Raw genomic sequence first — 18,967 nt, 5'->3', positions numbered from 1 at the left:
CAAGACAGGGAGCTGATGACAGGTGAGGGGTAGGAACTATCACACTAGCAGTTGGAGCCACCATCTCCTGGTTAAGTGGCTTCTCCAGGTGCAGCAACCATGGCTTCTCTGGTTCCTTCAAAGTGAGCTCCTGGCTGTCCTACAGTGTCCTGGGGGCACAGACTTTCCCTTTATCTCTTAATCTGGTCCTGACTGATAAATCACTGAACCGGCTTCATGGTATGGAAACCACTGCAGGTGTGAAGGAATCTGTCCTACAGGCAACCACCCGATCACCTGTCAGAGTCTGTCATTCCACTCATGGGAAGCATGATGCTGCTGTGAAGGTGGTTATTTAAATGAGATTAACGGTGAAATCAGTAGACTCAGTAAAGCAGACACTCTGGGTGGGCCTCATCTAATCAGTTGAAGACCTTAAGCGCTAAAAAGACTGACCTCCTCCAAGAAAGAGAATTCTGCTTCTGACTGACTTCAGACTTAAGATCAACATCAGTGTCCTTGGAAACATCCATGGGGTTCCAGCCTGCCCTACAGATTTTGGACTTTCTAACTTCAACAATCTCATAAAACAATTTCTTAAACTAATACATTTTTCTCATCTGTCTATTCACACACGCATACACATACACATATACACATCTTTATACAAATATGTAATATGCCAAAACTTGGTTCTGTTTCTCTGGAGAACGAGGTCTCATATAGGCCAGAAAATGAGAAAGCTCTGATAAGTTCTAAAAATTGCCCTAGAAATAAGTTCCACCTACTTTCTTCTTTGAGAATTTAATATAATTAATAGCATTAAAACTTTTTCCTTGTTTATCCTTACAGAGTGAAAAAAAAAAAAAGAAATAGAGCAAAAGCTAGAAATAAAGCAAAGAGCAGAGATAATTCTCAAACTGGATAGTTTCTGCGTAGCTTTAATTGTCCTATCACCATTGTTGTAATTCTGCCTACCTGGCAGCAACCATAGATGCCCGTTCCTCATGGTGCAGACACCAGCGAGCCCAGCCATGGAGGATACCATCTGGTCTTGGTCTGGGTGTGCTGAAAAGACTTCCTATTTACTTATCTAGATGAGCTACTTGGTAAACTGCTAGTCTGGATGCTTCTTTGCCCTGTGTTTCCCCATCATGAACATCTCTGAAACTCACACTTCTCTTTTTAAGTATTTCCTCAGCCTTTCTAGTATTCCTGCTGAAAGCCTCCTTAATGGTTTCTACCTTTTTGATATAGGAAGACCTCACAAACAATTTTCTATGAAGATAATTCCACTAGTGTTTTGGTCCCTCGAGGTCTATGGTTCAGACTGAACAGATCGTTTTTTATCTAGTGGTTATCTATTCAAAGACTTCTTTATTTCTAAAGTTTTATTTTGAAATAAACAGAGATTGACAGTAAGTCTCAAAAACAATACCTAGAGGACCCTTCCCTGGCTTCCTGCAAAAGATACATTTTATGTATTTATGTATTTTTATGTAATAATCAAATATGCAAACCAAGAAACTAACATCAGCACAACACATGTATAGTTCTGTGACATTTTATCGCACATGTGAATTCCTGTAACTGTCACTGCAATAAAGCAGATAAAGATCCCATCACCACAAGCTCTCCCTCATGCAACCCCAACATCCCCAAACCCTGGAAGGTATTTTTTTTTTAATCTTATTTTATTTTTTCAGTGTTCCAAGATTCATTGTTCATGCAATACTCAACACAGTGACATTCACATTCATTGATAAAAGAAAATATTATTTATATGTTTTAAAAGATGAGGATAAATTACCTCCAAATATTTCACTAGTGTCTGTGATATTATGGTAATTTCCTTTGTTTGCATTCTTTACATTTTCTTTGTTTTCTCCATTTTCATGTGTATCAGTCTGTGAGTGCTGCATAATAATAGGTTATTAATGAGGAGGTTTAAACCACAGAAATTTGTTTTCTCAAACTGTTTCTGGAGGCTGGGTTCTAAGGCCAAGGAGATGGCAGGGTTGGTTTCTGGTGAGAGCTCTCTCTTGGCTTGTAGATGGTCACCTTTCTTCCTGTGTCCCCACACAATCTTTTCTCTGAATGTGGAGAGAAGGGGGTTAGGGGGGAGAAAGAGGGAGGGAGGGACAGAAGTTACAAGCCAGAGATATTCACGCTGCATCCCCCTGGCAACATGCCAGCACTGCCCCCTCCCCACCACTTTTCCTCTGGCCCATATTCTCTTGACAAAGTGCTTCTGTGCTGCTCCCAGGACTGAGGACTGAATGTCCCACAATCTTGGAGGTCCCCCTCCAATACCCTCAAGCCTGTACCTGTTGTACCTTTACAACCCATCATGGGATTGCTGAAGATCTCTCCCGAGGGAAATATGAATCAGCATAACGGCAACAGGAAGGGGCCCTGAGAGATACGGAGTCAGAAGGGCACCTCCAACCACAGACACTGTTGGGATGGAGACTGTGGTCAAAAGTCCCAGGGAATGCAGGATGCCAGCTGCCTGCTGGGAACCGGAGAGCGGAGGAGGGGAAGGCTAGCTGCTCTTGAAAAGGAAGAATTCAGGGAACATTAGGTGTTTGAGGAGGAAGAAAGTTTCTCTCATCTCCAGAGAAAGAGGAAGAGGTTCATTCACAGAATAAGCCTCCTCTCCTGGCTCTCCCTTCGCAGTGAAGGAACACAGAGCCCAGGCTGGCATGCCCTCCACCGCTCATGGGGCCGGCTGGCCAGGCTCACCTCCAGGGTTCAGGGCTGCAGCTCCCAATGGCAAGAGCAGCAGCACAGACAGTCCTGGGGCAAGAAGGGTGGTGAATGAAAGGAGTCAAACCCCAACACAACTCTTATCCACATGGCCACTGCCTCCACACTAGGTGGCTCTGGTCCTGCAGCCCTCAATTTTCTGGCAGAATTTTGGAGGCTCCCCAGACCAGGCTCCCCCGCTTTGCATGGAGTCTTGGGCTCAACCTCTCCTCTCCACCTCCTGGGACTCCCTGAGGAACCAGTTACCAACAGCCACAAGCCCCCATAGTACCGCAGGTGCTACCAGAAAGGAGACAAAATATATGCAGACAGCTGATGCCATTTGCAAAACTTAAAAACCAACCTCGGTCACCTGGGTGGCTCACTTGGTTAAGCATCTGACTTTAGGGTGGGTCATGATCTTGGAGTCCCTGGATAGAGCCCCAAGTAGGGCTCCCTGCTCAGCAGGGAGTCTGCTTCTCCATCTCTCTCTGCCCCTGCCCCCGGCTCGTGTTTGCTCTCTCAAAAAAATAAAATCTTTTTAAAAGACAAGAAGAAGGAATGGAAGAAAATAAAAAAGGAAGGGAGGGAGGAAGGAAGGAAGGAAGGAAAAAACAATAACCTCTCCAGCAGAGGGGATAAATTCTAAAAGAGAAATTCCTCAGTTGTTCAGTCTGCCATTGCCCAGAGCTAGACCACAATAGAAATCTGCTTCCTCTTTCAGGATTCCTCTCCCTAGAGTACTGGTCTCCCTGTTCCAGGACATACAAGTGAAGAGTGGGTTTTGAGATCAGCCCCAAATTTGAACTCCTCACTCCTCCCCTTATATGGGGCTTTAGCTTCACCACTTAAATCTTGAATCTCGGTTTGCTCAATTGCAAAATGGGTATAATGAAATTGACAATAGAATGTCATTATAGAAGTGTGCTTTCAGGACTGAGATGTTAAAATAGCGAAAAGGGAAAGCAGCCTTTCCTCTCTTTCTCTAAAATTTTTTCTTGACCTGAGACACTCCTGCCTATGAGTCACACCCAAGGATCTAGCTTTTATGATTCTCTTTTCCTGGCTCTATCCTCACGTGGACAGGATACCTTCCTTTTCACAGGTTCCCCTTCTCCCTGGGAATGCTCCTGCCTTTCCCCATGTGGCACAGCATGACTTTCCGTGGGTAAAATTGCACAACAAGATGGCCTGAGCTCAGGCCCCAGTTCTGATACTTTTCAGCTATGATATTGGGCAAGCTTCAATTTCTCATGTGCAAAATGGGGATTTTAAGAGTTCCTTACTCACAAGGTGAGTCCCTAACTGTACACATGGAGGAGAGGGTCTGGCACATAGTAAGAGATTAATAAGTCTTGGTCTTTTGTTCTATCCTCCTGGGGTCCCTTTGTTACCAAGAAGTGCAGCCTGAATCAGTTATCTCCACTATGACTTCCTTCTTGCAGCACTTTATCATTTTGTTCACAAAGTAGTATATATTCTGTTGGGCTGGCAGAAAGAAAGGGCTACTTAAGATGGCAAAAGTCCCCGCCACAAAACCTGAGCTCGGACAGGAGAACAAAGACCCAAGCAAGAATATGAAAACCCTCCCGCCTGGGCTCCTGTGGACCAATGGGACCCTGACAAGCGGGAATCTGAGACCCCTGCCCCGGGCTCCAGTGGACCAATGGGACTCCATGAGCAGGCGAAATATCCAAATAAGGGAAACTTGCCAAAAGACCCCTGAACTCCCCTGGAGGCCCCTTAAAAGGCCTCTTCTCCCTACGTCAGCACAACTTCCGCCACTCTGCTTTCCAGAATCTGGAACCTCGCCTGAGGGTGCCCACCTCCTCCTGGGGCAACTTTCCCGGCTCCCCGTCTCCTGAGCCCTGAAACTTCCCCGGAGAGTGTTTTTAGTAAATCTTGCCTTGCACCCACTTTGCCTGGTGTTGTGTTTATCTCGCTGGAAAAACTTTACATATTATCTGAAAAGGAGATGTAAGGATCTGGAAGTGAGACCATCCTGGACTCACCAGGTGGGCCCTAAATCGAATGACCGGTGTCCTTATACAGAGACGGAAGGACACAGTGCAGCTCGCAGAGGGAAGGCCACGTGGAGACAGAAGCAGACCTTGGGGAGATGTGGCTGTGGTACCTAGGGTACCACTAAATCAGGGGTCTCGATCGGATGGGGGCCCCCTAAATATGAGGTGATGATTGGGTGGACGCTGGGGTTGCAGGTGGTGACAAGAATCCACCTGAAGCAGAATAAAGGTGATAGAATTTTATGGAATACACCACAAGGGAACAGTGGGCAAGACAGCAGAGGAGAGGGTGTCACAAGGCACTGGGTGGGGGTCGTTTTTAAAGGGGGAAGGGGAGGCGGTCTGGCGACATATGGAATCTTCCCTTTCTTGGGAACTGTGCCTGGTTGCAAGTAGCCCGTTGGTCAGTTAGAGCCTGCAGATAGTCTGACGGGCCTGTCTTCAGCCAGGGGGACTCTGTGGCCCTTTCTGCATCCTGTACCCAAGCCCATTGACCTAACAGCAGCCTCTACTAACACAACATAATAAAAAAATTAAAAAATAAAATAAAATGAAGCATTATAAAAATTAAATTAAAAAATAAAAATAAAAGCAGCCTCTAAGACGACCACAACCCGGGGGGCATCTGGGGCCCCCAGAGCTGGAGGAGGCAATGAAGGACCCCCCCTACCCCGACTCCACCCCCACCTTACCCCTCCCCCGCAGAACGTTCACAGGGACACTGGCCCTGCCAGCACCTGGATTTCAGACTTCTGTTCTCCACAAGTGTGAGAAAAGATGCTTCTGTTATTTTTGTTATTTTAGGCCAGCCCGGTTGTGATGATTTGTCATATCGGCCACAGAAAACTAGTACAGTCCAAAATTTGGATCTGAATCTAGGATATGGGCTCTGGAGCCAGCCTGCTTGGCTTTGGGTCCTATTCTATCCCTTACCTTCTGTGCATCCTTTGGGGCCATGGAGCTTTCTTCAGCCTTAATTTCCTCATCCATAAAATTGAGCTAAGAGTAGCACTTCCCACACAGGGCAGCTATCTGAATTAAGTCAGTGATACTCATTAACCACCCAGGACAGTAACTGCTATGTAGTGTGTGCTCCCTAAGTCCCTAAGTGTTTTCAGCCATTAGTAATGGCAGCATGAAGACAGTAACCTAGGTATTACAGTTTCAAATCTGCTTCTTTTCAGCTATGGATGAAATCAGTCATGACTGACTTTGTACCCAATAATCTATTCCACGTTTTTCCTTTCCAGATTGAAATTCTAAGCTCCTCAAGGAATTTCTTTTCCCTTTTCTCATTATAGCCTTTCCTACAATATACCACCCAGAGCCTCCTATATGGGATGTGATTTTACATTTGGTTTACAGGGTGGTAAACTCTGTGAAGGCACTAGCTTGGCTTTCTCTTGCTTTTACAACCTCAACAGCAGTTAGACCAGTCTTTAACAGGTGGAAATTACCCAATCAACACAGCTGCTAGTCAAAAATTGCATTTCCCATAGCAGGCTATAACATTAAGTGTCCTCGAAATCAAGAAACAAATTAGAAAGCATATACTGAGCACCTACTGTGTGTTAGCTACTCGCCCAGGCACTGGAGAGAAAAAAAGTCATAGAGAAACTGTATCTGACCTATCAAGGAGCCCCGCCTCGATTTTGCACTATTGTCCAAATTATCCAATGGCCAACATCTGATCTTTCTTAACGTATCTGGGGAGTGAGAGGTTAGAGTTTTGTTTTTGTTTTTTTTTTTTTATTTCCAGCATAACAGTATTCATTATTTTTGCACCACACCCCGTGCTCCATACAATCCGTGCCCTCTATAATACCCACCACCTGGTACCCCAACCTCCCACCTCCCGTCCCTTCAAAACCCTCAGATTGTTTTTCAGAGTCCATAGTCTCTCATGGTTCACCTCCCCTTCCAATTTCCCCCAACTCCCTTCTCCACTCTAAGTCCCCATGTCCTCCATGCTATTTGTTATGCTCCACAAATAAGTGAAACCATATGATAATTGACTCTCTCTGCTTGACTTATTTCACTCAGCATAATCTCTTCCAGTCCCATCCATGTTGCTACAAAACTTGGGTATTCATCCTTTCTGATGGAGGCATAATACTCTATCCCCAGGGGTACAGGTCTGTGAATCACCAGGTTTACACACTTCACAGCACTCACCAAAGCACATACCCTCCCCAATGTCCATAATCCCACCCCCTTCTCCCAAACCCCCTCCCCCCAGCAACCCTCAGTTTGTTTTGTGAGATTAAAAGTCACTTATGGTTTGTCTCCCTCCCAATCCCATCTTGTTTCATTTATTCTTCTCCTACCCACTTAAGCCCCCATGTTGCATCACCACTTCCTCATATCAGGGAGATCATATGATAGTTGTCTTTCTCTGCTTGACTTATTTCGCTAAGCATGATACGCTCTAGTTCCATCCATGTTGTCGCAAATGGCAAGATTTCATTTCTTTTGATGGCTGCATAGTATTCCATTGTGTATATATACCACATCTTCTTGATCCATTCATCTGTTGATGGACATCTAGGTTCTTTCCATAGTTTGGCTATTGTGGACATTGCTGCTATAAACATTCGGGTGCATGTGCCCCTTTGGATCACTACGTTTGTATCCTTAGGGTAAATACCCAATAGTGCAATTGCTGGGTCATAGGGCAGTTCTATTTTCAACATTTTGAGGAACCTCCATGCTGTTTTCCAGAGTGGCTGCACCAGCTTGCATTCCCACCAACAGTGTAGGAGGGTTCCCCTTTCTCCGCATCCTCGCCAGCATCTGTCATTTCCTGACTTGTTGATTTTAGCCATTCTGACTGGTGTGAGGTGATATCTCATTGTGGTTTTGATTTGTATTTCCCTGATGCCGAGTGATATGGAGCACTTTTTCATGTGTTTGTTGGCCATCTGGATGTCTTCTTTGCAGAAATGTCTGTTCATGTCCTCTGCCCATTTCTTTTTTTTTTTTTTTTAAAGATTTTATTTATTTATTTGACAGACAGAGATCACAAGGAGGCAGAGAGACAGGCAGAGAGAGAGGAGGAAGCAGGCTCCCTGCCGAGCAGAGAGCCCGATGCGGAGCTCGATCCCAGGACCCTGGGATCATGACCTGAGCCGAAGGCAGAGGCTTTAACCCACTGAGCCACCCAGGCGCCCCCATTTCTTGATTGGATTATTTGTTCTTTGGGTGTTGAGTTTGCTAAGTTCTTTATAGATTCTGGACACTAGTCCTTTATCTGATATGTCGTTGGCAAATATCTTCTCCCATTCTGTCAGTTGTCTTTTGATTTTGTTAACTGTTTCCTTTGCTGTGCAAAAGCTTTTGATCTTGATGAAATCCCAATAGTTCATTTTTGCCCTTGCTTCCCTTGCCCTTTGCGTTGTTCCTAGGAAGATGTTGCTACGGCAGAGGTCAAAGAGGTTGCTGCCTGTGTTCTCCTCAAGGATTTTGATGGATTCCTTTCGCACATTGAGGTCCTTCATCCATTTTGAGTCTAATTTTGTGTGTGGTGTAAGGAAATGGTCCAATTTCATTTTTCTTCATGTGGCTGTCCAATTTTCCCAGCACCATTTATTGAAGAGGCTGTCTTTTTTCCATTGGACATTCTTTCCTGCTTTGTCGAAGATTAGTTGACCATAGAGTTGAGGGTCTATTTCTGGGCTCTCTATTCTGTTCCATTGATCTATGTGTCTGTTTTTGTGCCAGTACCATGCTGTCTTGATGACGACAGCTTTGTAATAGAGCTTGAAGTCCGGAATTGTGATGCCACCAACATTGGCTTTCTTTTTCAATATCCCTTTGGCTATTCGAGGTCTTTTCTGGTTCCATATAAATTTTAGCATTATTTGTTCCATTTCTTTGAAAAAGATGGATGGTACTTTGATAGGAATTGCATTAAATGTGTAGATTGCTTTAGGTAGCATAGACATTTTCACAATATTTATTCTTCCAATCCAGGAGCATGGAACATTTTTCCATTTCTTTGTGTCTTCCTCAGTTTCTTTCATGAGTACTTTATAGTTTTCTGAGTATAGATTCTGTGTCTCTTTGGTTAGGTTTATTCCTAGGTATCTTATGGTTTTGGGTGCAATTGTAAATGGGATTGACTCCTTAATTTCTCTTTCTTCTGTCTTGCTGTTGGTGTAGAGAAATGCAACTGATTTCTGTGCATTGATTTTATATCCTGACACTTTACTGAATTCCTGTATAAGTTCTAGCAGTTTTGGAGTGGAGTCTTTTGGGTTTTCCACATATAGTATCATATCATCTGCGAAGAGTGATAATTTGACTTCTTCTTTGCCGATTTGGATGCCTTTAATTTCCTTTTGTTGTCTGATTGCTGAGGCTAGGACCTCTAGTACTATGTTGAATAGCAGTAGTGATAAGGGACATCCCTGCCGTGTTCCTGACCTTAGCGGAAAAGCTTTCAGTTTTTCTCCATTGAGAATGATATTTGCGGTGGGTTTTTCATAGATGGCTTTGATGATATTGAGGTATGTGCCCTCTATCCCTACACTTTGAAGAGTTTTGATCAGGAAGGGATGCTGTACTTTATCAAATGCTTTTTCAGCATCTATTGAGAGTATCATATGGTTCTTGTTCTTTCTTTTATTGATGTGTTGTATCACATTGACTGATTTGCGGATGTTGAACCAACCTTGCAGCCCTGGAATAAATCCCACTTGGTCGTGGTGAATAATCTTTTTAATGTACTGTTGAATCCTATTGGCTAGTATTTTGTTGAGTATTTTCGCATCTGTGTTCATCAAGGATATCGGTCTATAGCTCTCTTTTTTGGTGGGATCCTTGTCTGGTTTTGGGATCAAGGTGATGCTGGCCTCATAAAATGAGTTTGGAAGTTTTCCTTCCATTTCTATTTTTTGGAACAGTTTCAGGAGAATAGGAATTAGTTCTTCTTTAAATGTTTGGTAGAATTCCCCCGGGAAGCCGTCTGGCCCTGGGCTTTTGTTTGTTTGGAGATTTTTGATGACTGTTTCAATCTCCTTACTGGTTATGGGTCTGTTCAGGCTTTCTATTTCTTCCTGGTTCAGTTGTGGTAGTTTATATGTTTCTAGGAATGCATCCATTTCTTCCAGATTGTCAAATTTATTGGCGTAGAGTTGCTCATAGTATGTTCTTATAATAGTTTGCATTTCTTTGGTGTTAGTTGTGATCTCTCCTCTTTCATTCATGATTTTATTTATTTGGGTCCTTTCTCTTTTCTTTTTGATAAGTCGGGCCAGGGGTTTATCAATTTTATTAATTCTTTCAAAGAACCAGCTCCTAGTTTCGTTGATTTGTTCTATTGTTTTTTTGGTTTCTATTTCATTGATTTCTGCTCTGATCTTTATGATTTCTCTCCTCCTGCTGGGCTTAGGGTTTCTTTCTTGTTCTTTCTCCAGCTCCTTTAGGTGTAGGGTTAGGTTGTGTACCTGAGACCTTTCTTGTTTCTTGAGAAAGGCTTGTACCGCTATATATTTTCCTCTCAGGACTGCCTTTGTTGTGTCCCACAGATTTTGAACCGTTGTATTTTCATTATCATTTGTTTCCATGATTTTTTTCAATTCTTCTTTAATTTCCCGGTTGACCCATTCATTCTTTAGAAGGATGCTGTTTAGTCTCCATGTATTTGGGTTCTTTCCAAACTTCCTTTTGTGGTTGAGTTCTAGCTTTAGAGCATTGTGGTCTGAAAATATGCAGGGAATGATCCCAATCTTTTGATACCGGTTGAGTCCTGATTTAGGACCGAGGATGTGATCTATTCTGGAGAATGTTCCATGTGCACTAGAGAAGAATGTGTATTCTGTTGCTTTGGGATGAAATATTCTGAATATATCTGTGATGTCCATCTGGTCCAGTGTGTCGTTTAAGGCCTTTATTTCCTTGCTGATCTTTTGCTTGGATGATCTGTCCATTTCAGTGAGGGGAGTGTTAAAGTCCCCTACTATTATTGTATTATTGTTGATGTGTTTCTTTGATTTTGTTATTAATTGGTTTATATAGTTGGCTGCTCCCACGTTGGGGGCATAGATATTTAAAATTGTTAAATCTTCTTGTTGGACAGACCCTTTGAGTATGATATAGTGTCCTTCCTCATCTCTTATTATAGTCTTTGGCTTAAAATCTAATTGATCTGATATAAGGATTGCCACTCCTGCTTTCTTCTGATGTCCATTAGCATGGTAAATTCTTTTCCACCCCCTCACTTTAAATCTGGAGGTGTCTTCGGGCTTAAAATGAGTTTCTTGGAGGCAACATATAGATGGGTTTTGTTTTTTTATCCATTCTGATACCCTGTGTCTTTTGACAGGGGCATTTAGCCCATTAACATTCAGGGTAACTATTGAGAGATATGAATTTAGTGCCATTGTATTGCCTGTAAGGTGACTGTTACTGTATATGGTCTCTGTTCCTTTCTGATCTACCAGTTGTAGGCTCTCTCTTTGCTTAGAGGACCCCTTTCAATATTTCCTGTAGAGCTGGTTTGGTATTTGCAAATTCTTTCAGTTTTTGTTTGTCCTGGAAGCTTTTAATCTCTCCTTCTATTTTCAATGATAGCCTAGCTGGATATAGTATTCTTGGCTGCATGTTTTTCTCGTTTAGTGCTCTGAAAATATCATGCCAGCTCTTTCTGGCCTGCCAGGTCTCTGTGGATAAGTCAGCTGCCAATCTAATATTTTTACCATTGTATGTTACAGACTTCTTTTCCCGGGCTGCTTTCAGGATTTTCTCTTTGTCACTGAGACTTGTAAATTTTACTATTAGGTGACGGGGTGTGGGCCTATTCTTATTGATTTTGAGGGGCGTTCTCTGAACCTCCTGAATTTTGATGCTCGTTCCCTTTGCCATATTGGGGAAATTCTCCCCAATAATTCTCTCCAGTATACCTTCTGCTCCCCTCTCTCTTTCTTCTTCTTCTGGAATTCCAATTATTCTAATGTTGTTTCGTCTTATGGTGTCACTTATCTCTCGAATTCTCCCCTCGTGGTCCAGTAGCTGTTTGTCCCTCTTTTGCTCAGCTTCTTTATTCTCTGTCATTTGGTCTTCTATATCACTAATTCTTTCTTCTGCCTCATTTATCCTAGCAGTGAGAGCCTCCATTTTTGATTGCACCTCATTAATAGCTTTTTTGATTTTTAGATTTTAGTTCTTTTATTTCTCCAGAAAGGGCTTTTATATCTCTCGAGAGGGTTTCTCTAATATCTTCCATGCCTTTTTCGAGCCCGGCTAGAACCTTGAGAATTGTCATTCTGAACTCTAGATCTGACATATTACCAATGTCTGTATTGATTAGGTCCCTAGCCTTCGGTACTGCCTCTTGTTCTTTTTTTTGTGTTGAATTTTTCCGTCTTGTCATTTTGTCCAGATAAGAGTATATGAAGGGGCAAGTAAAATACTAAAAGGGTGGCAACAACCCCAGGAAAAAATGCTTTAACCAAATTAGAAGAGATCCAAAATCGTGAGGGGGGAGAAAGGGGATAAAAAGAGGTTCAAAAAGGAAGAAAGATAAAAAAAGAAAAAAGAAAAAAAAAAGAAAAGAAAAGAAAAGAATTAAAAAAAAAAAAGGAAAACACCTAAGAAAAATGTAAAAAAGAAAAAATATATATATTAGATAAACTAGTAAAAAATCGTTAAAAAAGAAAAAGGTAACAGTTAGAAAAAAAAAATTTTTACCTGGAGGCGAGGAAAAAAAAAACCAAAAAATGAAAAAGAAAAAAATTAAATTAACTGCAAGACTAAAAAAAAATCACAGGGAAAAAGCCATGAGTTCCGTGCTTGGCTTTCTCCTCCTCTGGAATTCTGCTGCTCTCCTTGGTATTGAAACCGCACTCCTTGGTAGGTGAACTTGGTCTCGGCTGGATTTCTTGTTGATCTTCTGGGGGAGGGGCCTGGTGTAGTGATTCTCAAGTGTCTTTGCCCCAGGCGGAATTACACCGCCCTTACCCGGGGGCCGGGGTGAGTAATCCGCTCGGGTTTGCTTTCAGGAGCTTTTGTTCCCTGAGCGCTTTCCGTAGAGTTCCGGAGGACGGGAATACAAATGGCGGCCTCCTGGTCTCTGGCCTGGAGGAGCCGAGAGCCCGGGGCCCCACTCCTCAGTGCGCCCTCAGAGAACAGCGCCCAGTTACTCCTGTCTGCCTGACCTCCGGCCGCTCTCCGAGCTCACTGAGCCTGCGACCGGTTCAAGGTCACACCGAGCTGTGAGCTTACTGTCGGCTCTGTCTCTGTAGCCGGCTTTCCCGTTCCAATACCCGCAAGGTCTGCGACACTCAGACACCCCTGATCCTTCTGTGACCCTGCGGGACCTGAGGCCACGCTGAACCCACGTGGGCTTCGCCCCGGTTTAGCCTCTGGAGCGATGTCCCTCAGCGGAACAGACTTTTAAAAGTCCTGATTTTGTGCGCCGTTGCTCCGCCGCTTGCCGGGAGCCGGCCCCTCCCCCCGGGGTCTATCTTCCCATCGCTTTGGATTCACTTCTCCGCCGGTCCTACCTTTCAGAAAGTGGTTGTTTTTCTGTTTTCAGAATTGCTGTTCTTCTTCTCTTCGATCTGCCGATGGATTTTCAGGTGTTTGCAATCTTTAGATAAGCTATCTAGCTGATCTCCGGCTAGCTGAAGCAGTCTCAGCCTGCTACTTCTCCGCCATCTTGACTCCTCCCGAGAGGTTAGAGTTTTATGGAATTTCAGCTTAATAGAAATAATCACATGCTGCTTCCTGAGGGTGCTCGGGAGAAGAATGTGGCACAAACAAGTCAGCTGCAAGAGAAAGGGATCAGCTGTACTGTTTCTACAACAGTAGAAAAGGCTGTTGCCCTGAACAACTCCTCAGTCCTGCTTTTATTGGATAGAAACAGCAATCAACAGAAGAGCTGAAAAAGGCCGAACATTAGTCATATGCTTTGTTTATCTAAACAAGAAGGAAGGCAAAATATGTCTGGACAAGCAGTATAAAGTCTATAGTTGAACAAGCACATTCAAAGGACTTACCTAACTAGCCACAGGTGCTGGGGGGGTAGATAATGGAAAAAATGAAGCAGGCCATGTTCTGCCTTGAGCTAGCTGGGCATCCCCTGCTGCTCCGCTTCAAGGTCATGCAACATCCTCTCCCCCAGAGGTCTGTTGCCAGTATGTGTTTTTCTTTTTTTCTTTTTTTAAGATTTTATTTATTTATTTCACAGACAGAGATCACAAGTAGGCAGAGAGGCAGGCAGAGAGAGAGGGGGAAGCAGGCTCCCTGCGGAGCAGAGAGCCCGATGCGGGGCTCGATTCCAGGACCCTGGGATCATGACCTGAGCTAAAAGCAGAGGCTTTAACCCACTGAGCCACCTAGGTGCCCCAGTATGTGTTTTTCTTAAGGCTATATGCTACTGCCCCTCGGAACAATTTGTTACTTAAACTATAGCCCCTGGAGGATTTTACTAGTTGCCAAGCACATTTAGAGATGGCCTTAAGAAAAACATAGACTGGCAACAGGTCTTTGGGGAGAAGGACGATATACGACCGTGAAGATGGGCAACTGGGGATGCCTGGCTCGCTCAGGGCGGAACGCCGCCTGCTTCAGGGAAGCCGAGCACCCGGGAACGCCCGGTCAGCTCAGGGTGGAACAAAAACCGCCTGCTTCCCTTTTCCGTGATCGCTCCTTTCTCTTCCCAGAAGTGCTCGTTGTTAGTTAGATGAGTCCTTTGAATGTGCTTGATTAACTATAAACTTTATCCTCCTTCTTGTCTGCAAGACGGGATTAACGTTTGACCTTCATCAGTCCTTCTGTTGGCTATTGTTTTCTATCTAATAAAAGTGAGACTGTGGAGTTGCTCGTGGCAGCAGTCCTTTTCGACTGTTGTGCCCTGCTCCCAATCTCTTGCAGCTGACTTGTTTGTGCCTAATTCTTCTCTCGTCGCCGACTGGAAGCGGCAAGTGGCGCCCGAACAGGGACTGGGGCCAGACCAGACCAGACCTGATCTGATCAGAAATAAAACAGGAGAAGAAGCCCCAACGTGAGTTTTGCACGGCCGTGCCTTTTTCCCCGCTGGTGAGTTGTGGGCAATTATCGCAGGGTATGGGTAATCTAGAGAGCACAAACGATTATCGCCCTTAGGTGTGTTTATTGAGAAGGCTCCTGAAGGCGGGAGGAGCAAAAGTCAGCGAGGGCCAACTTCTGGAGCTTTTAAAGGTAATCAAAGAACATTGCTCCTGGTTCCCTATATTAGGACTTTAGATTTACAAACATGGGAAAAAGTACGTCACGAGTTAAAACTTTCGTATACGAAAGGAAAGCAAATTCCAGTCACTATATGGCCTACTTGGACCCTTGTGGAGAGCCATCCAGCAGATGCAAGGAGTCACGTAGACGAATATGCCTGAAGATTGAGGAAGTGAGTATGATTGGCTAGGTAGGGTATGGGTGCGCTCGTGGCTGACACATGAACAGCACCAGGAGCCAAGAGAGAAATGCATGATTACTGCTTGAGAACAATAGAGCCTTATGTGGTTACATAAGGGTTCACGAGGAGACTGCGTGCACAGGGCAGTGATTGGATAGCTGGGCTGGACCGCCTACATGTATATATTGCCAGAACTTGCTTGAGAGAGTAGTAGAAGAAGAAGTAGTAGTAGTAGTAGTAGAAGTAGTGGTAGTAGTAGTAGAGAACAATAGACGCTAATAAAGAAGTTTGCTCCTCATCACGTTTGCGGGTCGTTCTTGCTGGCGAGAGCGACAGACCCTCATTCGCTCCGTTTTGGAGCCTTTACAAACCACTGATTCGGAGAGCGATAATGGATGTTCAGGAGAAACTAAAAAAGAGGAACCTGAACATGCCATCCAGGAGGAGAAAGAAACTATTAAGGCCACCAGAAAGGAATATAGAAAGGAGGAACCTCCTTCTCCTCCAGTAACAGAACAAAGGGTGCCCATGTCACTGTTGCCGTCGGCTCCGCCGTTCTATTGAAGGACCCCAGGTCAGAACTATAGTATAGCCTATAAGTTTTAACATTCTTTTTATAACCAGCTTATGCTAACTAAGAAACTGTGGCCAGCTGACCATAGATAAGGGAGTCAGCAAGCAGCATAACAGGATAACGAATAGCAAAAATCTGTGTTTAACCCAGCTGTTTCTGGCTTCTGTATAATAATGCTTCTAATGCTTTGCTAAGAAATGAAAAATTGCTTAAACCCTCGCTCGCTGTGTAATCAAATAAAGTTATACCCTTCCCCCCTTCCCCTGTTAAGAATTTCCCCTCCTACTAAGTAAAATTGATAAGGGTTGTCTCATGTACCAAGGCCGGAGACGTGCGGTTCAGCACGTACGCTAGCTGGAGACGTGCGGTTCAGCACGTATACAGATAAAGGTTAGAAACGTGCAATTCAACACGTACCCTCTACTGTACACTACCTGAACGGTGACTGGCCAGAATGTATGGTTGGTTTTAAAGGATTGGCTACCTGTGTGTAGGCCTTGCTGTAATGCTTTGAAATTACTGGCTAGAAAAGTGAGGGCTCTGATGTAATGGCCTGTAAAATTCTATATTAAGTCACTCCCGAAACAGATCGGGGCTCTCAGACACTGACCCATCCCTCGCAGATTTCGTGGTCAAGTGTCTGGGAGTCCGAGCATGCCCGAATAAAATCCTCTTGCTTATTGCATCCAGTGGTCTGTGAGTGCGTCCTTGGGTGCGGGTCCTCTAGGGTCTTTCACTATAAGAGGGCACCATTTAATGAAAAAGATGGAAAGTACATGCTATCGGCTGTTCAGAAAGGCCTCCTTGAAGCACAGCGAGTGGGAGACCTAGATGCTTTGCATTTTAATTTCCCGGTTATTATTACAGAACATGTCGCTCCAGGACATGATCCTAACAACCCTAATGGTGTCTATGAGGCCAAGCATGAGCAATTTCCCTTCAAATTGTTGAAGGAACTAAAACAGGCAGTACAAAAATATGGAGCTAATTCTCCATTTACAACGGGAATTATTCAAGGCATCACAGAAGGCAATCGACTTATTCCGACGGATTGGTCATTGCTAGCAAGAACAGTTCTATCTCCAAGTGAGTTCTTGCAGTTCAAAACATGGTGGCAAGATCAAGCAGAAATAGCAGCTGCCCATAATAAAGCTCATAACATTCCTATTTCCATGGAACAGCTCATGGGTCTTGGACCATGGGCCCAGGTTCAAGACCAGATATTAATGAATGATCAAGCTGTTGAGCAGCTCTGGCGTTGCTGTTTGAGAGCATGGGAGAGAATAGAATCTCAGGGAGATAAGTGCTCTTCTTTTCAAAAGGTGGTACAGGGTCCAAGGGAGCCCTATACTGAGTTTATTGCAAGATTACAAGAGGCTGTCAGAAGACAGATAAATAATATTGAGGCTGGGGATACCATTATGCAACTGTTGGCTTATGAGAATGCTAATTCTGATTGTAAGAAGTTGCTAGCACCCTTTAAAGACAAGGGAACATTGACAGATTATATTAAGCTATGTCAAGGAGTAGGAACAGAGACCTATAGAGCTGATTTGTTAGCTCAAGCAATGGCTGCTCTGACCACAGGAAAATTTAAAGGACAGTGTTTCAACTGTGGGCAAACAGGGCACAAATATTAATCTTACTTTTGGATATCAAAATAGGCCAATATGTATCGGCAGTCATTCCAGCTGCCTTGTTCCTAGTGATCAGAGATGGTTGGTGGACCTTCCTACTGATAATTACTTGACTAAAGCTCAGTCACATTTACTTTCCGTTAAAGGATTCCAAGCCTACAAATATCGGGGTCCTAGCTATAACGCAGCACCCCCTATTCCCAAATGCAAACCAGCGCAGATGTGGTCAGATGAGGGAATTCGCCCTTTATGGAAGGATTGTAGAGCAGCTCACCCCAGTATTCTTATTAATGATTCCTACGGAATTGTATGGGACTGGTCCCCTATGGGGATGGCAGTCACCAATTGCACTAGGGAACCCTGCTGCCCTCATCAAAAGTTAATAGGGCAAGTTTTTGATGATCCCATTGTACCGCAAACCTTAGCTTCAGGAGATGCACCTCTGGTGTGGCTTGGGCAAGGACTTTCTATGCCATCTCCTTTTGTTGATTATCATAAAAGACAAAAGAATTTATGGAAGGTTACTACTGCTTTAAGTCACGTAAGAGTTTGGAATGGCTCTTATATTCATCAGTCTAATAATTATGCATTTTCTTTTTTCCTCACGGATGAAGAATGGGTAAGAGCTTGTGTTAGAGATCCCTATGTTTTTGTTATGGCAAAATGACTTTTGTTCATAGTAATAAAGAAATAGACTATCTAAACTGTAAGATGTTCATCTGTGTAGATACAAATGTTTATAAAGACAATTCTATCATTCTTTTAGCTAGAAGAAGAATAGGCATTTGGCTACGGGTGAAACACCACCGTGTTTGGGAAAGTTCTCCAGACGTACATATACTTTTAACAGTATTGAAGAACTGGGTTTATAGAACAAAAAGATTTGTTGGGTTACTTATAACAGCTATTCTAGGAATTATAGCCATTACTGCTACAGCGACCACTGCAGGAATGGCCTTGCATCAAACTGTACAAACTACACAATTTGTACAGAAGTGGCACGAGAATGCTAGCAAGGCCTGGAATCAACAAATGTTCATAGATCAAAAATTAGATGAACGTGTCTCTGATTTAGAGACAGCCATGATATATATAGGAGATGATCTTCAGAATATAAAGCTTAGACTTCATATTTTATGTGATTGGAATGTTTCTTCTTTCTGTATTACTCCCCATGCCTATAATGAATCAGAAGTATCTTGGAGCAAAATTCGCCGACATATTACTAACCATTATGGTGATAATCTAACCTTAGATATTAAACAACTTCAAGATACGATCCTAAGTATTACTCACTCATCATTACAATCTGTTCCAGGGGTGAGTTTTACTCAAAGAATTAATGATATTCTGTCCGACTTAAACCCTTCTACTTGGATCACACAAACTGGTCTCGGTGTTATAAGTGGATTGATTATTCTTCTTATTGCTGTAATGTTTCATGCTTAGTCCTCAGAAGCACACGAAAATCCCTCCAACGACTGAAAAATCAAGAAGCTGCAAAATCAACTTTTCTACTTCTTCACAAACAAAAGGGGGGAGATGCTGCTGCCCCTCGGAACAATTTGTTACTTAAACTGTAACCCCTGGAGGATTTTACTAGTTGCCAAGC

General features: G+C 43.5%; 1 protein-coding gene and 2 long non-coding RNA genes across 4 annotated transcripts in view; 1 reads left to right on the top strand and 2 right to left on the bottom strand.

Moving 5' to 3' along the window:
* Positions 1-1,215, bottom strand: part of ADGRE2 (adhesion G protein-coupled receptor E2) — a 35,359-nt gene extending 34,144 nt beyond the window's left edge. The window contains 1 exon segment of the mRNA XM_032313709.1: positions 958-1,215. Within this exon segment, the coding sequence (XP_032169600.1) occupies positions 958-1,027 (70 nt within the window). The 5' untranslated portion in view covers positions 1,028-1,215.
* Positions 1,216-1,814: 599 nt separating this feature from the next.
* Positions 1,815-6,476, bottom strand: LOC116573566. Of its 2 annotated transcripts, none has more exons than XR_004278882.1 (3): positions 6,380-6,476; positions 5,685-5,783; positions 1,815-1,895 (listed from the first exon to the last, which is right to left on the bottom strand). It is a non-coding gene; the product is annotated as an uncharacterized LOC116573566 (long non-coding RNA). The 2 variants fall into 2 exon arrangements; XR_004278883.1 differs by lacking the exon at positions 1,815-1,895 and adding an exon at positions 1,924-2,072.
* Positions 6,477-14,727: 8,251 nt separating this feature from the next.
* LOC116573559 overlaps positions 14,728-18,967 on the top strand; it is a 44,470-nt gene continuing 40,230 nt past the window's right edge. Inside the window, exon 1 of the long non-coding RNA XR_004278879.1 lies at positions 14,728-14,792. This is a non-coding gene — a long non-coding RNA (uncharacterized LOC116573559). The remainder of the gene's footprint in view (positions 14,793-18,967) is intronic.

This window comes from Mustela erminea, chromosome 1 (genome assembly GCF_009829155.1).
Source record: "Mustela erminea isolate mMusErm1 chromosome 1, mMusErm1.Pri, whole genome shotgun sequence".
Classification (NCBI taxonomy): domain Eukaryota; kingdom Metazoa; phylum Chordata; class Mammalia; order Carnivora; family Mustelidae; genus Mustela; species Mustela erminea.
This window is presented reverse-complemented; position numbering and strand designations above follow the sequence as displayed.